The 14,540-nt window shown below is 45.5% G+C and overlaps 1 protein-coding gene across 2 annotated transcripts; it reads right to left on the bottom strand.

Annotated features, from left to right (window-relative positions):
* Positions 1-193: 193 nt before the first annotated feature.
* Positions 194-13,256, bottom strand: Ecsit (ECSIT signaling integrator). Of its 2 annotated transcripts, XM_076848260.2 has the most exons (9): positions 13,168-13,256; positions 12,834-12,969; positions 6,020-6,138; positions 3,995-4,412; positions 3,525-3,748; positions 1,576-1,633; positions 1,305-1,453; positions 1,084-1,189; positions 194-528 (listed from the first exon to the last, which is right to left on the bottom strand). In XM_076848260.2, the coding sequence occupies exons 3-9, from the start codon at positions 6,113-6,115 to the stop codon at positions 284-286; spliced, it is 1,296 nt and encodes a 431-aa protein (XP_076704375.1). In that variant the 5' UTR covers positions 6,116-6,138; positions 12,834-12,969; positions 13,168-13,256; the 3' UTR covers positions 194-283. The 2 variants fall into 2 exon arrangements, with proteins under 2 accessions (XP_076704375.1, XP_076704380.1); XM_076848265.2 differs by lacking the exon at positions 6,020-6,138.
* Positions 13,257-14,540: the final 1,284 nt, after the last annotated feature.

Here is a 14,540-nt window from a genome sequence, read left to right as displayed (position 1 = left end):
CCTAGAGCAGAATATGCGCATGCGCTCTCTCTACCCGCCTCTTTTCGTTACTTTTCAATTTCGCTTAGAGAGCGTGAAGTTCCTGGCAGTAGAGCTTGTAGGCCTGCCGAGTGGGAGGGACCCATCGCTGACTCCCCAGCATTTGCGATCTTTAAGAGGGGTTGCTTCACAGCCAAGGAGGGAAGACAGCCCCAAGCAGGAAAACTTTTATTTGCTGTACACTCAAAGGTCATCTTGTGCTTTCGCACCAGTCTTATGCCTGTGCCCTACTGCCCGCTCATACTCAACTCCGGCCCTGCTGCTGTCGCTTCCGGTGATCATCTTCCTCCTGGACCTCGCAGAGGGGCCGGGGTGGCTCTTCCAGCCCTGAAGATGTCAAGAGCTCCCCTGTGGACCCTGCCAGGCGGAAGATCACTGGAATCTGGGCCAAGGCTGGATTAGTCTCCTGCAGGCCCTGTATCCACTTGGCTAGTGTAACCTGGTCGTGAGCACCTGCCATGCACATGGCGAAGATGGGTCCTTCTTCCACTGTTGGGAGAGAGGGCCCTCAGAGTTAGCGGTGGGATGTAGCGGCCTCCCTACCCATACCTCTTGAAGTACTTTGTGGTGAAGACCTTTGCACAAGTGGTCCCTCACACAGACTCATTACGTGGGCCATGCCTCCTACTTCTTACAGGTTCTGCCAGGAAGCCTTCCTGAATCCCCACTTGAGGCTGGGTGGCATGTTTCTTCCCTGAGTTTCTCAAAATGTAACTTGCCTGTCTCCCCATTGACTCGTGGACTGGGTCTGTCCTGATAATACCAGTCACTAGCACAGAAGTGCTCCTTAAATTTGTCATGGAGGGAGGGAAAAACCAAGGGATGACAGGCCTGAGTGGCCTCAGTTCTAGAGCCCTAGGGGCACATTACATGTATGAGAGAGTGGGTATATAGGCTGTCTCTCAGCCTTGGACTCCAGAAGTCACACCTCACCTTGTGTTGGGTCCTGTGTTTTTAGATGTGTCTCTGTGTGTATGTGATGTTGGCCATTGAACAGGCCCTTGTGTATGCTAGGAAAGCACTCTACCATGCTCAAGTTTTTACCTTCATCAATGTCAAATTCATAGTCGTCCCAGCCACTTCTTGCATAGTCCAGGTCCAACTGCATTGGGTAGTAGAGGTTCCATTCCTCTGGAATCTCTTCCACTTTCTACCTCGAGAAGCAGGGTAGAGGCAGGGTCAGAGGCCCAGGATCTAGTAAGGGAGGCCTAGCCTCCCTTTCTACCAGCCCACCACTCATGCCCTGTACATGCTTAGACTCTTACCCTCTCTTCAGGGGGCAGCAAGTCAGCTCTGAGGATGTGGTAATACACACACTTGCTGCGAAGCCACAGGGAGAAGGGACCCTCAACGAAGATAGGCCGTGCTGGGTTATGGTGGGCCAGAGCTGCTTGCTGATCGGGACTCTGGATACCTGGTATGGACACACATGTACCCTGCTGTCCTGGGAAGCTCTGCCCACCCAGCAGGCCTGGTAGAAGCCAGAAGTGGCTGGGACAGGTCAGTGGCCTGGCTTTCCCATGCTTGGGTCCTTACCTACGATGTGTGGCTGGATGGGATCTTCTGTACCTGTCAAATCATCAGACAAAGGCATCTGCAAAAAGAATCGGGGTAGAAGCTTGTGACCCTCAGCCTCTACAGAGGCGGCCAGGAGAAAGAAAGGGATGTCAGCAAATCCAATACTCCTCCATGGGGTCTCTTACATGTCACTAAAAACCCATCCTCAGGACTGGGGTTGTAGCTTTGTTAGAGCAATTGCCTAGCACATGTGAGGCACTGAGTTCTATCCTCAGCACCACATAAAAATAAATAAAATTCTGTCCTCCTTTCTATCCAATTGGGCCAGAGCCACCAACATCAAAGACCTTCACAGCAAGGGAACCCTGGAGCCAGCCCACTTATGTTAAAAATCCTGGCTCTGTCACAAGCTGCATAACCTCAGCCTTTCGTTCCTCCTAAGTGCAAAACAAGGACAATAATGGCTCTTCAGATGGTACTAAAACACTGAGTGCCTGGCATGGAACAAGTGCTTAGGGCTGGTGAATTAAAGAAAAACAGCCAGGCATAAGATCAAAGCCAGCCTCAGCAACTTAGTGAAACTGTGTCTCAAAAAAAGGAAAAAAAGAAAAATAATTCACATTCAGATATCTCAAGAAGGAGACATGAAAAACAAAGGACAGTGTTCCAAAGTGAGAAGGAACTCCCTTTTGTATCTTTTCAAAGTTTATACCCTGAATATAATTTTAAAAACACAAAATAAAACAATGTTTTGCAACATTCACAATTCTTTGACTAAAATACCAGTCTGAACAACATTTGTAATGCATATTGTATGTCCTTTCAAGTTATAAAGAGCTGAGATGGATCAATGTCTCCCAGTCGTGATTTTCCCCACTTAGTGGTGCTGTGAATGTAATGGAGGGCCCTGTGCATGCAAGGGAGTCTCTCTACCAAGGAGCTAAATATCCCCCCAGCCCAGTTAGACCATTAAGTAAAAAGAACAAAAGGGGAGGTATAGAATATGTATATAAAATGCTCTCCCAACCAGGCATGGTGGCACACACCTGAAATCCCAGCTACTCCAAAGGCTGAAGGAAGAGGATGGCAAGTTTGAGGCCAGCTGGGCAACTTAGCGATTACCCTGTCTCAAAAAATAAAATTAAAAGGGATGTAGCTCAGGGGTAGAATAATTGCCAGCTTTTGCAAAGCCCAGGATCCAATCACCAGTACTGCAAAAAACAACCAACAAAACCAGGTGAGGCCTTGGGGGAGGTCATGGGGTCACTGGAGGCAACACCCTTTGGAAAAGACCGAATGTAGTTCTTGCAGGACTGATATCACAGATTGGTTTCCACCCAGGTCTGGATTGGTGCTCTTTAATGTGGGTTGTTAAAAAATAAGTGAGGCTGGCCCCTGAATTTCTCTGCCTTTCTGTATGATTTCTTCTGTGTGTGCTTCCACCATAAGCCAAACAGATGGGAGCTGCCTGATCTTGGATTTTCAGCTTCTGAAACTGCAAGCTAAATAAACCTCTTTTTCTTTTTTATTTCTGGTACAGGGAATTAAACCCAGAGGTGCTCTGCCTCAGAACTACATCCTTAGCCCTTTTTATTTTGAGTTAGAATCTTGCAAAATTGGCTAAAGTTGACCTCAAACTTGCAACCCTCCTGTCTTGGCCTCCTGAGTTGCTAGGTTTACAGGCATGTGCCATTAAGCCCAGCATCTTTTTTCTTTATAAAGCACCCATGCTCAGGTATTTTGTTATAGCAACAGGAAAATGAACTGATGCATCCAATCTACAATATTTTGTTATAGCAGCCAAATGGATTCTAAGAGGTCAAGCTGTGGTAAGGAGTAAGGGCCATGGGAATCTACTGGAGGGCTCAGCCAGGCAATCAGTCACTTAGGTGGGTGAGGGGATTACCAGGAGCAACAATGTGACCCAACCAGGGGCAAGAGTTGCTGGAGTGGACAGGAGTAGATACCTGGTATACTGTGATCCTGGCACTGAGGTCAGGTTCTATGTGCCGCAGGCCCAGCTTAGCCAGGTCCACAGGGTCCTGGGGCAGGTCACGGGGCACAGGGAAGGGATTGATGTTCTTGAAGCGGGTGAGCCATAGCCGCATACGCAGGTACTTGAGCATGGGGTAGCTTTTGCGTCCAAATATCTGGATCAGCAGAAACTCTGTCTCTTTGTTCGGCATCACTCCTGTGCCAGGCAGATGTAGACATTACCTCAGGGAGGGAGGGAGAGGAGTGAAAGGGAAGAGGAAGATAGAAAACTGAAGTCAGGGGACAGATAACAAAATCAAAGGGAAAGACAGGAGGAGGCAGAAAAAAGATGAGAGAAAGAAGTGGAGCCAGGGAGTGATGGAGGGGCCCAAGAACTGGAGCAGGAGGGGGCCTGCTGTGAGGGTCACCCACTGCCCCACCCTGAGCTGCGCCCAGGCCTCACCGTGATTCTCCATTTGCTCCAGGACAGCAATCCCACACTCCTGCTGCCGAGGGTAGTGGAGGAAGATGCGCTGGATGATGCTGCGAGGCCGGAAGACCTCTTTGGGGAAGATGTCCAGGAGCAGGTTGTAGACGGTCAGATCCCGTTCAACGCCATACTCCCGCATCTTACGCAGGGCCAGGTAGATGAAGTCAACGTGGCCACGCTTGCGCACGTTGTACTGCCCAAAATTCTGCACAGCCCGCACAAAGCTTGCTTTGTCTCGCTCCCCACCTGGTTCCTGCCTAAACAGCTCCTCATGGGGCGCCGGGGCCTTAATGGGCTTCTTCGGGGGCTCAGGTGGATGAGGAACCAGTGACATTTCAGAGTTGTGGGTGGTTGTACTACAGTGGAGGCCCCGCAAGGCCTGGGGGAGCACCTGGGGACAGAGGACAGCTGCTGTAATCTCTTTCCTGAGAGAGGCCCTTGGCATCTTGAGGGTCTCTGAGGAATACGGTAGTGGGTTACAAACCCAAGATCAGACACCAATACAGAGTGACAAAACACAATGGAGGCGCAATATTGACAGTCTTCCCTGCCAGGAACTGTTGAGCCATTTTTTATGAACTTTTTTTTTTTCTTTTTGCAGTGCTGAGGATCAAACCCAGGGCCACACAAATACTAAGCAAGCAATGCAGTCCTTGAGCAGGTTATAAATGTGAGGCTCATTTAATCTTTACAACTGTCCACAAGAGGAAGCATTTTCATGTTCATTTTACAGATGAGGAAACTGAGGAATGGGGAGATGAAGTGGGATGCCTGGGACCACATGGCTGCAAAGCAACAGAGTGAAGACTGCAGCTCTCCACTCTCTACTCTGCTGCTGCCCGCAACAGCCAGCCCATATCCTGATTAAATCAGATGTAAAATAGGAGCTGGAGCCAGGGGCCCTGGCGCATGCCTGTAATCCCAGCAGCTTGGGAGGCTGAGACAGGAGTATCAGGAGTTCAAAGCCAGCCTCAGCAATGGCAAGGTGCTGAGTAACTCAGTGAGGCCGTGTCTCTAAATAAAATACAAAAAAGGGATGGGGATGTGGCTCAGTGGTCAAGTGCCTCTGAGTTCAATCCCTGGTACCATAAATAAATAAATAAATAAAATAGGGATGGAGCGTGATTCTCCATCTGTTCAGTGTCAGAGCGCTCGTTTGCCTAACATGTGAGGCTCTAGTTGCATCTCAAGCACTGCAAAACTGCAAAAAAGAAAAAAAAAAAAAGAAGGCACTCATTTAAAGTGAAATTTCAGCCAATTAATACTACAGGTGGTATGGGCATAGGGCACAAATCAGAAAGGAAACACTAGAATGCACAGTGAAGGGGAAACCCCACAAATGGGATGCTGGAAGTGAAGCAGAGAGCACAGGACCAGGCTGGGCAACTGCTCATCAAGGCAGCATTTACCCTTCCATCATTGCTGTTGTGACCTATGGCTACTGACATGCTTCTACTTTCAGGTCACTTTGGTACAGGAAGTAAGTTCAATTTTCTGTGTCCATCTCTATACCTGCTTGCAGGAGCTGCCCATAGTTATCACCCAACTCTCCTTAGCTCCTATGTCCTTAATTTCAAAGTCAATGGCTTGGCCCACATGGACTAGTACCCCTTAAAATAAGTTAGGGGGCTTATGGTGGAACACTTGTCTGGCATGTGCAAGGCCCTGGTTCTGTTCTCAGCACCAATAAATACATACATAAATTAGGGACCTTTTACGGGCCTTCAGCACAGAAGGGCCAGCTCAGACCAACCAGAGCTGACTCCTTTGAGTAGATTTTAGAAGGGTTAAAAGCAAGTCCTGGGGCAGGGATTGTCCCAGGCTCAGGGGTAGAGCGCTTGCCTAGCATGCGTGAGGCACTGGGTTTGATCCCTGGTACCACATAAAAATAAAAACAAATAAAGTTATGTGTCCATTTACAACTAAAACAAATTTTAAAAAAAGCAAGTCCCAAGCCTTCCTCCCTCCATCCTGATGCAATGCCCACCTGCTGGTTACCTGAAAGAAGGGGGCTCCAGTGAAGGCAGCCCCACAGATGCCTCTCCAGCCCCTTGAGAGGCCTCGGGCCAGAAGGATGGCTTGCACCCAGCTCATACCTCCGCCGGTTGGACAGCCACCTGGCCAAGACACAAGAGATGCATCAGCCTGGCAGCCTAGCTACTAACAGAACAAGAGGGTATATTCCAGACTCTATGGCTACCTCACCAGCCCTGCCATGACCCTGTTGTGACTTCAAATGGTGTTCTGATCCAGAAGATGGGCTTGGGTAAGGGCTGGGGTTGTGGCTCAGTGGTAGAGCCTAGTATGTGTGAGGCTCTAGGTTTGATTCTCAGCACCTTATATAAATAGACAAAATAACAGTCCTTTAACAACCAAAAAAAAAAAAAAGTATATTTTAAAAAAATGGACTTGGGTGACTATTATAATCAGGGGTCCAGGTTCTGCTGCACCAAACCTTTCACTATCTTCACAAATTTGCTAGTGTAACAGTTCCCTCACCTCACTACTGGAACATTCTTCTTCTTCTTCTTCTTCTTTTTTAAATTTATTGCCTATTTTATTACATAAAGAGGTCTATAAAGTGTGCTTCTCACCCAGGGGGGATTGAACCCAGTGCCATGGTGCTGGCAGGTGCTCTACCACTGAGGTATATCCCAGGCCCTTTAATCTTTTTTTTTGGATACAGGGTCTTAATAAGTTGAGGAGGCTGAACTTGACTTTGCAATCCTCCTGCCCCAACCTTCCAAGTGGCTGGGATTGCAGGTGTGTGCCATGGCATCGAGCTGAGAGAACACTGTATTTACATGTTCTGTACCTGGCCTTTTGCTGTTTTCATGTAGTAGTGTGCCTGGGCTGGGGCTGTAACTCAGTGGTAGAGCAGCTGCTTAGCATGCATTACACGTGGCTCTATCATTTTGTTTTTCAAATATCTGTGTTTGTTTTTCTTAATTATTTTTTAGTTTTAGGTGGACACAATATCTTTATTTTTTATTTTTATGTGGTGCTGAGAATCGAGCCCAGTGCCTCATGCATGCTAGGCGAGCACTCTACCACTGAGCCACAACCCCAGCCCTGTTTGTGTTTACTTTTGAGACAGGGAATCATGTTGCCCAGGCTGGTCTGAAACTTGTAGACTCACGTGATCCTCATATCTCAGCTTCACAAGTAGCCGGGACTGCAAGCATATGCCACCACACCTGGCTCATATATCCCTTTTAAAATTTTTAAATACTGGGTGAAGTACCACACCACTGTAAATCATGAGGCTGATATAGGTACAAAAAAATTCCAGACCAGCATATGAAACTTATCAAGACCCTGTGTCAGAATAAATTAAAAGAATAAATGAAAGAAAGAGGCTGTGGATATAGGCCATTTGGTACTGCAAAACAACGGTAGGAAATAGGAAGGGGTGATACAAGAGCAGAATAGAAGAGACATTATGATTGCTGTATGTATATAGGTGACTGTATGTCCAATGTGATTCTGCAATCTGTACAATCAGAAAAATGATTCTAATGTATGAATTGTCAAGATCATTGTAATGTCATGTGTAGCTAAAAAAAAAACCACAACAACAATAATAAAAGCAAATAAATGTCTCTCTCTTTTTTTGGTGGGGGGGCAGGAATCCAATCAGGATCCAATCATGCCTATCCAACATGGGCATGCTAAGCCATGTTCTATAACCCTATCCCCTAAAAGTATAAATAAATGTCTTTTGATTTGAGGCGGGGGGGGGTAACTGGGAATTGATCCCAAGTGTGCTTAACCCCTGAGCCACAACCCCAGCCCTTTTTTGTATTTTATTTTGAGACAAGGTCTCAATGAATTGCTTAGGGCCTAAGTTGCTAAGGCTAGTTTTAAACTTGTGATCCTCCTGACTCAGCCTCTAGAGTCACTGAGATTATAAGCATGTGCCATGGTGCCCAGCTCTTTTGATTTTTTTTAAACATTTATTTTTTAGTTGTAGGAGGACACGAGGACACAATACCTTTATTTTATTTTTTATGTGGTGCTGAGGATCGAACCCAGTGCCTCGGGCAAGTGCTCTACCTATAAGCCACCACCTCAGCTCCTCTTTTGATTTTTTTAAAATTATTTTTTCCACAATTATATTTTCTGAATTTTGGGCTTTAAGGATTTTGATCTTTTCTGAACTTCAACATTTCAGGTTATGGCAATCTGGGATTGTACCTTTGGGGATTATGGTCCAAACCAATCCTGGTCACATGTCTAAACTAAGGCACTGACTCCACTTTTCTGTATTTCTTGTTTTCTCCTAATGCCAGGGACAGAGCCCAGGACCTCATAATTGTGTCCATGCTAGGCAAGCACTCTCCTACTGAGCAACATCCCTAGCCCTTTTCTTTAAATTTTGTTTTGACAGTTGCTTAGGGCCTCACTAAATTGCTGAGACTGGCCTTGAACTTTCTTTCTTTCTTTTTTTTTTTTTTTTAATATTTATTTTTTAGTTTTCAGTGGACACAACATCTTTGTTTGTATGTGGTGCTGAGGATCGAACCCAGGCTGCACGCATGCCAGGTGAGCGCACTACCCCTTAAGCTACATCCCCACCCCGGCCTTGAACTTTCAATCCTACTGTCTCAGCCTCCAGAGTCACAGGGATTACAGGTACCACACCGCCCAGTTCAATAGCACATTTCCTTTTTTCTTTTTTAAATTTTTTTTCAGTTGTTGATAGACCTTTATTTTACTTATTTACGTGAGGTGCTGAGAATCGAGCTCAGTGCCTTACTCAAGCCAGGCAACTATGCTACTGCTGAACTCCAGCCCCAGCCCCTAATAGCACATTTCTTAATGGTTGCCTTAAATTGCTCTAAAAATAAACTTGAAGTATTTCAGACATCAGTAACATCAGTGGCAGTGACAATGTGATAGGGTCATAAGCATACAGTGGAAAAAGTGTGAAAAGAGGCTTTAGAGGGTACATGTTCTGAAGGCAGACTTTTTTTTTTTTTTTTTTTTTTGCAGTACTGAGGATTGAACCCAGGACCTTGCATGCTAGGCCTATGTTCTACTATTGAGCTATACCCCCTACCCTGAAGGCATTCATTGTATACAGTGGTGACTGAAATCTAGTCTTACTTGGTAAGGGGCAGAGCTCTGATTATGTTTTGTTTTGTTCAAAAACACTTTTATTCACATACTATAAAGCTAATCCCTTCAAAGTGTCTAAAATTCATCTGAACACAATAGTATGCCATGCCTAGCTTCATGTTAAATTATTCTTAGGAATTTTATTCTGCTGGTTGTAGTAGTACCTGTAATCCCAGCTACTTGGGGCTGAGGCAGGAAAATCACCAAGTTTGAGCTCAGCTGGGCAACTTGGTAAGACCCTGTCTCAAAATAAAAAGGGTGCTGGACATGGTGGCACAGGCTTATAATCCCAGTGACTGTGGAGGCTAAGGCAGGAGTATTGCAAATTCAAAGCCAGCTTCAGCAATTTAGCAAAGCCCTAAGCAATTTAGCAAGACCCTGACTCAAAATAAAAAATAAAAAAGGAGGCTGTCACTGTTTGTGGCTCAGTGGTAGAGCACTTGCCTAGCATGTGTGAGACACTAGGTTCCATCCTCAGCACCATATAAAAAATTTAAGTCATTGTATTCATTCTACAACTAAAAATGTTTTTAAACAATAATAATAAAATTTTTTTTTAAATTAAAAAGGGCTAGGGATGTCACTCAGTGGTTAAGTGCCCCTGGATTCAATCCCTGGCACCAAAATAAATAAATAAATAAAAATAAAAAGTAAAGAGGGCTAGGGATGTGGCTCAGTGTTAAACACCCCTTAGTTCAATCCCTATCGAAGAAGAAGAAAAAGAAGAGGAGGAGGAGGAGGAGGAGGAGGAGGAAGGGAGGGAGGGAGGGAGGACTGGGATATAGCTCAGTGGTAGAGCACTATTGTATAAGGAAGAATTTTTCTTAATTTTCTTTTTGCATTGTAATTTGTTTTTATCTCATATCCTGCTATCTTGCTGAATTTGTTTATTAGTTCTAAAGTTTCACCATTGAATTCCTTGGAGTTTTCTATATATAAGATCAAGTAATCTGCAAATAGAGATAGTTTTACCTCTTCCTTTCCAATCTGAATGCTTTTTCTTTTTCTTGCCCATACCCCTGCTGGAACCACCTGTACAATATTGTACAGAAGTGGTGAAAACACAGTCTTGTCTTACTTTTGATCTTTGAAGGAACACAGCCAATCTTTTAATATTTTATTTTTTAGTTGTGGATGGACACAATATCTTTATTTTATTTTTATGTGGTGCTGGTGAGTGATCTGCAACCCCAGTGAGCCACAACCCCAGCCCCATAGCCAATCTTTCAACATGATGTATGATGTTAGCTACATGTGTTCATAGATGACCTTTATTGTATTGTGGAATTTCCTTTCTATTCCTAGTTTGTTGAATGTTTTTGTCAGAAAGGATATTGAATTTTGTTAAAGACTTTTCCTGCATCTATTGAGATAATCCAGTGGTTTTTGTCTCTTATTGTTTTCTATAGTGTGTTAGATTAGTTAATTTTCAGATGTTAAATTAACCCTCCATTTCTGAGATAAATTCTACTTAGTTATGATGTACAATTCTTTCTGTATGTGTTCTAGTGCTTATTGAGAAATTTAACATCTATATTCATAAAGAGATATTGGTTCATAATTTTGTTATGGTGTCCAGATTTTCTATCAGAACCTCAGAGAATGAATTTGAATCATTCTTTTTTTTTTTTTTAAATATTTATTTTTCAGTTTTCAGCGGACACAACATCTTTGTTTGTATGTGGTGCTGAGGATTGAACCCGGGCCGCATGCATGCCAGGCGAGCGCGCTACTGCTTGAGCCACATCCCCAGCCCCTTGAATCATTCTTATCTCACCATCTCCCATCTTTTTTCTTTCTTTCTTTTTTTTTTTTTTTTTTAGTATCTTTATTTTGTTTATTTTTATGTGGTGCTGAGAATCAAACCCAGTGCCTCACATGTGCAAGGTAGGCACTCTGCCACTAAGCCACAGCCATAGCCTCAACCATCTGCCATCTTGACCAAAAGTCTCTCTCTAGCCTCTTACTCCTCTTATACCAAAATTTCTCCCAAGAGGTGTCTGCATACTGTATCTCCTGCCTTACTTACCAACTTGGCTACTGCCCCAATCACTCCAATGACACCAGTCTTGTAAAGGCCCCTGTGTGTTCAACATCTTACCAGCACTATGTGGCTACTTCTCAGGTCTCATCTTGCTTAATTTCTCAAAAGTGTCTGACACAGTTAAGTTCCCTCCCCCACCATCCCCTTTTAACATTTTTGGTTCTCTTCAGGACACCCAGGTCTCTGTTTTTCTGCCAATCAGCAAGACATGCTTCCTTCTCTGAAGTCTGTAGAGCTTGCAAACTTGAAGATGCAAGAAAGATCCCCTGGGATCTTGTTAAAATGCAGGTTCTGATTCAGCAGGTCTGAGGTAGAGACATAGTCTGAACATCTGATAAGCTTCTGAGTGATGACGATGCTGGTGGACTAGAGTCCATTTTGAAAATGAGGCTACAGAGTCTCACATTCTGGATTTATCTATCTGCTACCCAGAGGTGTCATTCAATTCGCTCTTCTCTCTATATATTTCCTGTATGTAACTCCAGTGGTCCCAAAACTTGATTAATATTAGAATAATCTAGGGGGCTTTTAAAATCCTATGCCCAGGTCATATCCCAGATACATTAAGTTAGAGTAACTGCAAGTAGAGCCCAGGCATCAGAATTTTAAGGCACCCCTATGACTCTATCATGCAATTAAGATTAATAATCTAAACCTTTGTTTCTCAAAATGTGTTCCAGAGACTGGCAGCACTGGCATCATCTGGGAGTTTATTAGAAATGCAAAATCCTGGCCCTAACTCAGACCTACTGAATCAGTATCTGCATTTTAACAACATTCACATGTAGATATCCTATGTGTGTTAAAGTTTGAGAAGTGATGATGTATGTGCTTATGGCTCCCAAATATTCATTTCCAGCCTCCTTACCCAACTATCACTCTGGCACATACCCAGCCATCCCAAACTTAATGTGTCCCATACTGATATCCCTGCTTAACTTATTCCTCTGAATGCTATTCAATGGTATCACCATTCCTAGTCACTCAGACCACAAACCTAGGAGTCATTTCGAAGTCTACTATGACCCTCACTCCCCCAATTAAGCCATCAACTAGTCCTGTTGACTATTTCTAAATCCATACCAAATGCGCGCATTTCTTTCACCTGCAGGCCAATGCCCCAATAGATGTGCTCTCTTTACTAGATACCTGCCCATTCCTACCTTCCAGTCAGTTCCCTCTATGGGCAGAGAGAGCTTTTAAAAATATAAACTAAATTCAGAGCTCTACGCCTAAAATTTTTAAATTTTTAATGGTATCTCAAACTTAAAATCAGCCAGAGTCTTCCCTTTAAACAAAACTCGTACTACTCTCAGTTCTAGTTATGTTGTTTATGAAACAAACCAAGTTTACTACAGTCTCAGAGTCTTTGCACTTGCTCTTCCCTCTGCCTAGAACTTTCTTCCTCCAGGTCTCCCATGTTGTTCATTCAGGTCTCTATTCATCACTCTGATTAATGCAATATCTGAATTCACCTATTTCGTTTCTTTATTTCTAACTTGTTCGGTGTTTGGCTCCCCCAAGAAATGAGAGATTTTGTCTGTCCTGCTCACTATTGTGTGTCTAGCATCCAGGGCAGTACCTGGCACATGGTAAATGCCCAACAAATATCAATTAAAGGGGAATAGGCGGTAAGTTTTTACAAACCTGAACTCTGAGGCTGGCTGCCAGGATTCAGCGTCCCTTGAAGAAACAGCCACACGCAGATTCCAATTCCCGCCTCAATGACAACTTGCTGTGTGACCTCGAGCGAGAGCCTTAACTTCTGAGTCAACTATCCCATCTGCAAAGATTAGGAAGTGAGGCAGCTGGCACAGGACTGCAACCTTTCCCGGCACGTACCCGCCCCGCACCCCAAGAGGTCATAGCGCCCTGGCCTTGCAGCCGGGTCTCTCTGACGATGTCCTTCCGCGCTGCCAAGCCTGGAACTGAACGCCCGGCATCCCAATGGTTCGGGTTCGCCTTTCTAAGCTAGACCTACCTGCTCAGGCAGCAGGCCGAGGACACCCGGCCGGCTCCGAGTCGCCGCTGGGCGCCGCCATGTTGGCCCAGAAGTCTTCCGGGTCACGGTCCTCCGGAAAGACAGCAAATCAAGAAAGCAGATTTAGCTGTTCCCCGCCCACTAAGGGAGAATCACCAATAGGAAAGAGGAAAGACGTTGGTCCCGCCTCATAACAAGCCAGGCCACGCCCCTAACCTTTAAGTGGGCGCCCGAGCCGGGAAGGAAGCGGGTGTTGCGCTTGGAAGTTCTGTGAGGCAGCGGGAAGCCTCGTTCTCCCACCTGAAACGCGGAGAGGAATTATTAAAGGTGGAAGAGACGCGGATTCCTTCGTTCACTCAGCAAACGTTGAACGCTTATTGTATGCCAGGTGCGTTCTGGGATCTGCGGATTCGATGATGACATTAGTGAAGAAGACAGACTGATAACGTAGCGCCGTGACTGGGCCAGTGTTTAATCCATGTGTGCCTCGATTTCCTCACCCACGAAATGGACAATTACAAAACACTTGGCAGAGTTTTTGTTGTTGTTATTGTTTTGTTTGTTGTTTTTTGTTTTTGAGACAGTTTCTCACTATGTTGGGCAAGAATTCCTGGACTCAAGTTGTCTTCCCATCAGCCCTCCCACCACGCCCTGCTTTAGTAGGATTTCGCTACTGGGAGAGGAACCAGGGCCCTCTACGTGCTAGGCAAGCCCTCTATCCCCTAGCCATATCCCCAGCCCTGTGACTGTGTTTTGAGTGCCCATGTGATCTCTCTGTGTGTTTGTCTGATCCCCACGGTCTACACAGGGCTGACTACCCTAAACGTAAGTGAGAGATACCGTCTGAGTCTCCCGATCTGCACCTCTGCTCCTGATATCCAGCTAATCTCACTTCGGAGTATGGTGATATTGAGATAGTACAGCTGGCATCTGCCTCACTGGCTATAGAAGCCAGGCAGTAGGGCAGAGAAGAATTCTGGGGTGTGGACATGGCAACAGGAGGATGACCACCTCCTGTTCCTCCCTGTGGTGCCTCCTCCTCCTATAGTTCTGGGCCCTGATTTCATCTTATACCAAATAAGCTCCTGCAAGTACCCTGGAACCAGGCAACTCCAGGAGCCAGAGTCCCGGTAGTAGAAGGTTGGGGGCTGGAGAGCGGGGGGTCATGCCGTAAGGGGCGGGGCCTAACTTGCCCCTGCCCCCTCCCCAGGTTTGCTCCCCCTGGCCATCAGTACTCTCATCTGGTGGCACCTGCTCTCCGTGGAGACAAGCATCCTCAGCCTTTAAGAGTGAGCTAGGGGGCTGGGGTTGTGGCTCAGTGGTGGAGTGCTCGCCCAGCATGCATGAGGCACTGGGCTCGATCCTCAGAATCA

This window comes from Callospermophilus lateralis, chromosome 1, assembly GCF_048772815.1.
Source record: "Callospermophilus lateralis isolate mCalLat2 chromosome 1, mCalLat2.hap1, whole genome shotgun sequence".
NCBI classification, from domain to species: domain Eukaryota; kingdom Metazoa; phylum Chordata; class Mammalia; order Rodentia; family Sciuridae; genus Callospermophilus; species Callospermophilus lateralis.
This window is presented reverse-complemented; position numbering and strand designations above follow the sequence as displayed.

What these genes read in the sequence shown, in the direction of transcription:
- Ecsit (XM_076848260.2), bottom strand. Translation starts at nt 6,115, where the DNA reads ATGAGCTGGGTGCAAGCCATCCTTCTGGCCCGAGGCCTCTCAAGGGGC. An exon ending in CTGGAGCCCCCTTCTTTCAG is followed by an intron (nt 4,413 to 6,019) that starts GTAACCAGCAGG and finishes CTCTGTCCCCAG; the next exon opens with GTGCTCCCCCAGGCCTTGCG. An exon ending in TGCTGCCCCCTGAAGAGAGG is followed by an intron (nt 1,190 to 1,304) that starts GTAAGAGTCTAA and finishes TTCTCGAGGTAG; the next exon opens with AAAGTGGAAGAGATTCCAGA.